Here is a 10,000-nt window from a genome sequence, read left to right on the forward strand (position 1 = left end):
TAGAGAGCAGCGGGTAAGTGGAGGGAGGGGGGGAGGGGGTAGAGAAGATTAAAGAAATTTAAGAAAGGGAGTATAGGATAATAAGGGGAGGGGTGGAAGGAAGACTAAAGGTAAGAATGGAGGAAAGAATAAAGAGAAGGATGGAGGTGTGAATAATTAGGTTCTTTTAGTAATCAAAGGATGTCTTCAGTTCTGAGGGTTTGAGATAAACACCAGTGAACAATATATATTTGTTTATTTCAATCAAAATAATTAAGTGATAAATGTTAAATAAAATAAATAAGGATGAACATGAATCACCGTCACCAAAATTTAACCCTTTTCTCTCAAATAAGTTCCAAGATAAATTAACTAAATTATCAAATTATTGTCACCTGAAATGAGGTGAACCTTAAAATTTACGACAAGATATCTAACAACGCTGAAACCCTACCGAACCGCATACTCCTAAACAACGCTGAAATTTCCTACAAAAAAATAAATAAAAATAAAAATATTCACCGAGAACCAAGGCCGGTTCGTTTCTAACAACGCTGGAAGTTTCTAACAACGCAGGAAGTTTCTAACAACGCTGAAAGACCTAACCAAAATAAACAATAACAATTGTAAATCGCTTACACCATATTGATACCAATCAGAAAGAATGAAAAGACACCACGCCCCCGTAACTCGGCCCTCAGCTGCAGTAAGGTGTGTCTTCCCTGGTGCTTACGAGCGATCTGCCGCCACGCCCCCTTTTCCACCTGTAAGCGGGACGAGTCGAAAAGTCGAGTGAATCGACCTGAGGGTTCAGACAGCTCGCCCGAACCTTAATTTTGGAATGTATTCGTACAGTTTTCCTCTGTAGAAGAAATTTTCAATTTAATAACAGAAAAAAATGAAACATACTTTGTTGTAATTGAAATTATTCACACAACTCCCCCAACAAGTATATAGCTAGGCTATATACCATTAATATCAGAAGTCATTTACCTGATCTGCTCAAGAGATCAGCACCTACGTTATCAGTCCCTGCAACATGAACTATTCTGAACCTGAAGGACTGCAAACACAAGGCCCATCTTACCAGTCTATCATTAGAAGATTTCGCTGTATTCATGTACACTAGTGGCTTGTGATCTACTTCTAGGATAAATTCTTTTCCTTTTAGGTAATATTCAAATCTTTGAACACCAAATAGGATAGCCAGACACTCACGTTCAATCGTAGAGTACTTTCTCTCACGATCTAATAATTTTCTACTTGCGTAAGCCACCGGGAACGGAGAATCATCTAAGTATTGGAGCAGTACAGCACCAAGTCCACAATCAGAAGCGTCTGTTCGGAGTATGAAGGGTATATTAGAATCAGGTAATTTGAGAACAGGAAACTGACACAATATCGACTTCAACTTCTCAAACCTTTCAGCCAGTTCACTCGTCCACAGCAAAGGTTCCCGTACGTTCTTACGTAATAGATCGGATAATGGAGCAGTTAGTTCGGATGCCCGAATGGTAGCCTGCAGAACTCCATTAAACCTTTGTGTGTTGGAAAAGCTGTCAGGGGCTTAGATCTTTCAGAGAGTGGAATCTGATAATAAGCCTTTGTCAAGTCTAGCTCGGAGAAATATACAGCACCATTAAACTTATGGAGATCATCTTCTATTTTACAGGCGGGTTCAGCATGAAAAACTGTGACAGAGTTAAGGCTTCTATAATCTATAGCCATTCGATACGTACCATCGGATTTCCGTACCATTACCACGGGGGAACAATGAGGAGACGATGATAACCTAATGATTCCTTGCTTATGTAGTTGATCTACCTCTTCCTCAAAAGGTGATTGCAGATGAAGGGGTATAGGATATATCTTAGGTTTCAGGCGCTCGGTAGTATTGAGGGTGATGTCATGCTCAATAAGAGATGTACAACCTGGAGTTTCCGAAAACACATCTGAAAAATCTTTTATCAGATTATGGATGTCACACTGCTGATCTTGTGATAGTTCTGAACTAATTTCCGCACATGAAATGTCATTAGATCGTAAGGAATCTTCTCTACCATCAGGTGTAACAGGATACTCATCACTTTCTACATCTACCACACATGACTGAGCAACATCAAGCATACCTGGACAGCTATGTGGATATTCGACTTCGTCTATTACCTGTGCCAGAGAAACGTTAGCTCGTCTGTGATACCTTTTTAGAAGATTTGCATGATAAAGTTTGGGCTGTCCATTTTCCTTTATCAAATAGTTGACCTTATTCCTCCTCTCCATCACGATATGTGGACCACTCCAAGTCATCAGAAGTTTATTAGCAGTATCCGGCAAGAGTACCAACACTTCGTCACCTGGATTAAAAGAACGATCTTGGGACTTAATATCAAAATAAGATCTATACCTTGTGGAGCTGATGTCAGCATTACGAGCTGCTATCTTCGCACACTCCTCAAGCTTATCCCTGAGCTCTATCACATACTGGAAGGAAGATCTCTCGTCATCTTTGATACTCTTGTCCTCCCACAGATCTCTCAACACTGTTAGAGGACCTCGAACAGCACGACCATACAGGAGTTCGAAGGCAGAAAATCCTGTTCTGTCACTCGGAATTTCTCTGAGGGCAAATAAAGTAGGAATGAGATATCGGTGCCAATCTCTTGGTTTGTCCACACACAATTTTCGAAGCGAGGCTTTCAGTGTACAATGAAACCTTTCAACCCTACCATTTCCACTGGGGTGATATGGAGTAGTAAACAGAGGTTTGATACCCAACAATTTGTGAAGTTCACCCATTAATTGTGAAGTGAACTGTGTGCCTCTGTCAGAAAGAATTTCTCTGGGGATACCTACCCTGGAAAATATTACTAATAACGCTTCCGCGACAGATACCGAGTCGATCTCTCTCAAGGGAATTGCTTCAGGGAAGCCTGTGGCAAAGTCTATAAGGGTTAAAATATACTTGTGACCATCATCAGAGGGAGGACTTAGTGGACCCACTATATCTATGGCAACACGAGAAAAAGGCTCCGTCATTATAGGCATTGGCTTAAGGGGAACGGGTTTCACTCTCCCTTTGTGTGACATTCTTTGACATTTATCACAAGACCGACAAAAATCCCGCACATCACATCCCATACCTGGCCAATAAAAATGATCTGTTATCCTTCTCAAGGTCTTGCGATGTGAAAAATGGCCGGCAAGAGGAGACTCGTGAGCTACAGACGTTACTATTGCTCTGCAGTCGGAAGGTACCACTAAAGACACTTTCCCAACATTATCTTGAAAGTTAGAATTTATGCATTTCCGATAAAGCAACCCATCAATTTTAACAAATTCAAAAGTCATACCATCACGGGTGTTGTGCACTTCCCCCGACTCGACCTTCTCCCTGATTGAAGACAAAGATGGACAGGAACTCTGCAACTTTGCAAATTCCGTCGGAGTGATGCTTAGGGGCTCGAGCTTTGGTAAAACGAGAGGATGGATCCTTTTGTTCTTGGATGACCTTGTCTGTACAGCCTGTACCTGATCATTGTTATGAGTGGAAGAATCATTAGTCATTTCAGAAATATCAGAATAGGAATCACGCACTCCCGGGATATTGCCGATGAGTACACTACAAAATTTAAGAGGTGCTCTTAAAGCATTAGTCCATCCGACAAAGTAGGGGCATGCGATGTAACAGCGCACCTGAGGGAAATAATTCACTCTCCCTAGATAATCATTAACTTTCACTAATTTACTGTTACTGGTATCAATATTTGGCAATACTTCCTCTGAAACCATAACACATGAACAGCCAGAGTCTCGTAGAATAGTAGAAACCCTCTGCCCATTCACAGTACCAGTAGCCAGAAATTTACGTGGAGTCGTATCAGACAAGGAAAAACTAACCTTTTCAATCTTTTTCTCTGTAGAGATACTTTTAAAAGCTAAAGGATTCTTTGGACACCGATTCCTATAATGACCAAAATCCCCACAACTGTGACATTTGATTTGGTTGCTGTTGAAATTTTCCCTCGTGACGGAAAAATGATTAGCGGGCTTACTCTCGACACTTCTTTTACTTTTGACGGAAGTTACATTTGACTTGGGGTAAGCATTATGAGCAGCAGCCCAGTTATCCGCTAGCTGTACTGTCTGATCAAGAGTAGGTACATTATGTTCTTTAATGTAAGTTCGAATATCTGGAGAAAGGGAAGATTTAAACTGATCCAGTAACATAAAGCTTCTAAGTGACTCGTAAGATTTTTCGAGACCGCTACTATCTATCCACTGATCAAAAAGTCTGCCGAGATGAATAGAAAATTGTTTATAAGTTTCTCCAACTTTTATTTTAGCAGCTCTAAAATCTTGCCGATAACCATTAGGGGTTTTACAAAATCCATTAAGAAGGGCTTCTTTCAACTGTTTATAATCAGCAGTTATTTCAGGTGATAAAGACGTGTATATATCCACTGCTTTCCCGGTGAGCAAACTCCCTAAACGCACAGCATAAGTTTCCTCACTGATGTCTAAAAGACTGGCAACACGTTCGAAACGAATGAGGTAAGAGGCAAAGTCTTCGCCCTCTTGGTATACTGGCAAATTAGGTCTTACGGCACCACTTAAATTAAGGGGAGATAAAGAATTATTAATGTGATTACCAGCAGTAATTCTAGCCAATTCTAATTCGTGAGCTAATCTCACTCTCTCTCTCTCTGCCTCTATCCTAGCCTTTTCATTCTCTTCCTCGGCCTTTCCTCTTTCTCTTTCTGCTTCTATCCTAGCCTTTATATTCTCTTCCTCGGCCTTTCCTCTTTCTGCTTCCAACTCTTTCAACCTTAATTCTCTTTCTCTATTTCGCTCCTCTCTTGCAATAGCTTGCTGGTTAAGAACATATTTAGGTATATCATCGCCTTGTAAACCTAAGGCTTCAGCCTGTTCTTTAAGATTATTGATAGAGAGATCACAGTCAGGCATAATTAAATATGTACATTTAATATGCAATATAACAATTTCAGCGAACAGCTGATGAATACTAGAGGGCCGTAACCCGCACCTAGCAACAATTCTAGAAGGTGTAATCCTGCACCTAGAATATGATTATACGGTCTTACTGATACAGGGATGCTGAATCAGTAGCATGTCCCACGGGCATTACTCAATATAAAGGTGGGCCTCTCCCACACTTCCACCCATTACGTAAGGACAATGTGGCACTCGTCTCCGGGCCCCAAGGACGACAAGCGAGGATGGGTATCCTGTACTTATAAATCCCCAAAAACCTCAGAAATCAGACATCCTGGCAAGGTCGCCACTTGTGAATAATTAGGTTCTTTTAGTAATCAAAGGATGTCTTCAGTTCTGAGGGTTTGAGATAAACACCAGTGAACAATATATATTTGTTTATTTCAATCAAAATAATTAAGGGATAATTGTTAAATAAAATAAATAAGGATGAACATGAATTACCGTCACCAAAATTTAACCCTTTTCTCTCAAATAAGTTCCAAGATAAATTAACTAAATTATCAAATTATTGTCACCTGAAACGGGGTGAACCTTAAAATTTACGACAAGATATCTAACAACGCTGAAACCCTACCGAACCGCATACTCCTAAACAACGCTGAAATTTCCTACAAAAAAATAAATGAAAATAAAAATATTCACCGAGAACCAAGGCCGGTTCGTTTCTAACAACGCTGGAAGTTTCTAACAACGCAGGAAGTTTCTAACAACGCTGAAAGACCTAACCAAAATAAACAATAACAATTGTAAATCGCTTACACCATATTGATACCAATCAGAAAGAATGAAAAGACACCACGCCCCCGTAACTCGGCCCTCAGCTGCAGTAAGGTGTGTCTTCCCTGGTGCTTACGAGCGATCTGCCGCCACGCCCCCTTTTCCACCTGTAAGCGGGACGAGTCGAAAAGTCGAGTGAATCGACCTGAGGGTTCAGACAGCTCGCCCGAACCTTAATTTTGGAATGTATTCGTACAGTTTTCCTCTGTAGAAGAAATTTTCAATTTAATAACAGAAAAAAATGAAACATACTTTGTTGTAATTGAAATTATTCACAGGAGGGAAGAATTGAAATGAAGAAGGAAGAGGAGAGCAGAGAATGTATAGGGAGTGGGTGATGGAGGGAACTGGAGGGAACATGGAAGGAAGGAAAAGGTAGAAGGTGGAAAGAGAGTAACGAATAACCACACGCAAAAGGCAACCTAAATACCTAAATACCCTGTAATAACATTATATTATAATCTATATTTCCTCGACGTTATATAATCTTACGATAACCCTTGAATATTCCTCGTTTACCTAAAGCCATAAATCACATAAAACACATATTTCCGTTAATTTAGTTTATTGCTAAAATGATAAAGGAATGTCCTCTTTGCAGGTCATGCAGAGAGGTTGGTTTTATCGATAATACAATGTATTTGATAAGGTGTTTATAAATATACAAATAATCCGACTGGATCAAAAACGGTCTAGCAGAGAAATGGTTTTTATTTCTGTTAAACTTTAATTGTTTCACTTTCATTCATTTATCGACAATGATAAATGGCGTGTTTTTAATAACCCTTGAAGCCTTGTGGGTATTTCTGACTTTTTATTCAATGAAAAATACTTTCTTTCTAAGAAATGTTAATGTGATATGTTTTTTATAAGGAAAACAACAACAAAAACTACAAGTAACTGTTATGCATCTACAATGGACTTTAATGAAGGACAAAAAAAAGAAGAAAAAAAAAAGCCTACTGTATACTGAATACTTTTTTCATACATCAATTTCATAAAAGAATGTTTATTTTCATTTTCATTTTATTATTATATTTTTTAATGCAATTTTCAAGAGAGAGAGAAAAAAAAATGAACAGATAAAATCCTAATCTTAGCTTCGTTCTCCTTTTCCCTCTTCCTACGAACACGAATAACAATAAGATGAAAAGAAATCCATTAATCTGTCTCTCCCTTTCTCTGTCCAGCCTCCCTCTCTCCCAAATCTATTTTTTTCACTATCTTTTTCCATAAAGAGAATCCCATTCATTGCTGACCTTGTCTCTGTCTCTTTATCTCCCTTCTTCTTTACCTTTTCCTATTCTGCCATCTTTATCCTAGTACTCATTCTGTTTTTTCTCTTTTTCTTCTCTTTTCCTTCTTCTGTATTTTCTCCTCATTACAGTATTGTTATCGTTCTATCTCTTCTTCTTCATATTTTTGTCGTTATTGTTATTACTGTATTATTTTCATAATTTTCATATTCATGATAGTTTTTATCATTATCATTATCATTTTCAATTCAATTATCCTTATCATCACTATTATCGTCATTGTTATCATCGTTATCATTATTATCGTCCTTAAGAACATCACTAAAATAATTGTCATAATTAACATTATTATAGTCACCATCGTCATTATCTTCATATTTTCCTTCTCATTATCTTTCTCGTTCACATAAGCCACCACCATCACCCCCCTCCTTCCTTCTCTTCCTCCTCCACTCTCCCTCCTTATCCCCCTCCACCCTCACTCCTCCACCCTCCACCCTCTCTCCTCCCCCTCTACCCTCCCTCCTTCTCCCTCTACCCTCCCTCCTCCTTCTACTTCTCTCCCTCTACCCTCTCTCCTCCTCCTCCTTCTCTCCCTCTACCTTTCTTCCTCCTGTCCTCCCTCCCTCCTCCCTCCTCCTTCCTGTCCTCCCTCCTCCCTTCTCCACCTACCACCCTCTCTCCTCCTTCCTCCCTCTCCACCCTCCTTCCCCCCCTACCACCCTCCCTCCTCCCTCCATCCACCCTCCTCCCTCCAGCCTACCTCCCCCTCCCTCCTGTCCCCCACCCTACTTCCCCCTCCCTCTTTCCTCCCTCCAACCCTCCCTCCTCCATCTGTCCTCCCTCCTGTCCTCCCCCTCCACCCTCCACCCACCACCCTCCCTCCACCCTCAACCTCCATATGCCCCATCCTCCGCCCCTCTCGACGCGTGATGTATAGATGGCGCTGGGAAGAGTTCGAATAGCACACGGGGATGGTTATGGCTCGACTGGACCCCTTCCAGAATCATTACGACTGTGCCTTAACTCAGGGTCGTGCAAGCCTTTATCTTCATTATATAGCTTCCGGTGGAGCGCCGAAGCCTTTATATGGGTCTTTCTATTCCTTCTTCCCCCCCTCCCCCCTTCTCTCTCTCTCTCTTTTCTTCTGTTTGTCTTCTTCTCTTCTGTCTGTCTTCTTTTTCTTTTCTTCTGTCTGTCTTCTTTTCTTCTGTCTGTCTTCTTTTTATTTTCTTCTGTCTGTCTTCTTTTCTTCTCTCTTTCTTTCTTTTTCTTCTCTCTTCTCTCTCATCTTTTCTTCTGTCTTTTTTCTTTTTCTTCTCTCTCTCTCTGCTTTTCTTCTGTCTTTCTTCTTTTCTTTTCTCTTTCTTTCTTTTCTTCTCTCTTTCTTCTTTTCTCCTCTCTTTCTTCTTTTCTTCTCTCTTTCTTCTTTTCTTCTCTCTTTCTTCTTTTCTTCTTTCTTATTTTTCTTCTCTCTCTCTTCTTTTCTTCTCTCTCTTTTATTTTTTCTCTCTCCTGTCTTCTTTCTTTCTTTCTTGATCTTTCTCTTACATTCATTTCGTCTCGTTTTTTGACTTCTTCTTTTATTTTTTGTTGTTGTTTTATTTGTTTTATTTTCCTCAGCTTCCTCTTTCTGTCCTTCTTTATTCTTTTTTTTTCATTCTTGTTTTCTCACTTTTTCTACTCCTCTTGATCCTACTCTTCTTCCTCTTTTTATTCTCTTTTTCATTTTTTGTTTTTCCGTTCTCTTTCCCATCCCTTCCTGTTGCTCTTTTTTAATTCAATCTTCTCTCTCTCTTCTCCTTCCCTTTCCTATTCTTCCATCCCCTCTCCCCCTGTTCTCTTCCCTCCCTATTCCTCACTCCTCTCCATCCGCCCCTCTTTCTGCTTCCCCCTCCCCTGCTTACTCTCTCATTCCCCTCTTCCCCTTCCCATTCCCTCATTTCCCTCTCATCTCCTCCCTCCTCCGCCCCTCTCCCCTCTACCCTTGAACCTTCTCTCCCCCCTCCCTTTCTTATTCTCTTTCCCCCCTTCCCACTTTCTCCCCTCGCCCTCCCCTCCCTCTCTCCCCCTCCCCTCCCCTCCCTCTCTCCCCCTCCCCTCCCCTCCCACTCCCCTCCCCTCCCTCTCTCTCTCCCACTCCCATCCTCTCACCCCCCCTCCCCTCCCCCCTCTCTCTCCCCCTATACCTCTATACCTCGTTCATGCGTGCCTGCTTAATTGCATAAGAGGGTTATGCAGAGAAGAGGAGGCTGGTAGGGGAAAATGTGTGGCCGTTTGGTCTGAAAATGTGTCCACTTCATGTACCCGTTTGGTCCGCAAATGTATCCACGCTATGTAACCCTTTGGTCCGGAAATGTACCCTTTGGTCTGAAAATGTATCCACACTATGTATCCGTTTGGTCTGAATAAGAATCCACACTAAACATCCCTTTGGTCTGAAAATGTATCCACACTATGTATCCGTTTGGTTTGATAACACATGCTGACAATACATCGGACTGGTTTGAGAATGTAACTTCCTGATGAATCCAAATGTATCTCTTTGGTATGTATCCGCTTGATTGTATTCCATTGCTTAGAAAATTTGAATATTGCAATCGCTTGCTTTGAAGAAGTACGTTCTTAGTTTGAAAATGTATCGGCTCGGTTTGATGTATCTGCCTAATTGAAAATATGTATCCGATTTCTTTGAAAATGTATCCATTTGGTATAAAAATATATCTATTTGGCTTGAAACTGTATCTATTTGTTTTGGAAATGTACCCACTCATTTTGAAAATGTATCATTGTTTTGAAAAATGTATCAATTATTTAAAAATGTATCCATCTGGTATGTGAATGTATCCACTTATTTTGAAAATGTATCCACTTATTTTGAAAATGTATCCACTTATTTCGAAAATGTATCCACTTATTTTGAAAATGTATCCACGTATTTTGAAAATATATCCACTTATTTTGAAAATGTA

The 10,000-nt window shown here is 40.3% G+C and overlaps 1 protein-coding gene across 1 annotated transcript; it reads right to left on the minus strand.

Moving 5' to 3' along the window:
- Positions 1-1,326: 1,326 nt before the first annotated feature.
- On the minus strand, positions 1,327-5,624 carry LOC147467699 (uncharacterized). Its single transcript, XM_086530849.1, has one exon. The coding sequence runs from the start codon at positions 4,942-4,944 to the stop codon at positions 1,474-1,476; it is 3,471 nt and encodes a 1,156-aa protein (XP_086386975.1). The 5' UTR covers positions 4,945-5,624; the 3' UTR covers positions 1,327-1,473.
- Between the last annotated feature and the right edge of the window lie 4,376 nt (positions 5,625-10,000).

The sequence above is a fragment of the Penaeus japonicus genome, unplaced genomic scaffold, assembly GCF_977035675.1.
Source record: "Penaeus japonicus unplaced genomic scaffold, GWHDUDI00000001_assembly GWHDUDI00000034, whole genome shotgun sequence".
Classification (NCBI taxonomy): domain Eukaryota; kingdom Metazoa; phylum Arthropoda; class Malacostraca; order Decapoda; family Penaeidae; genus Penaeus; species Penaeus japonicus.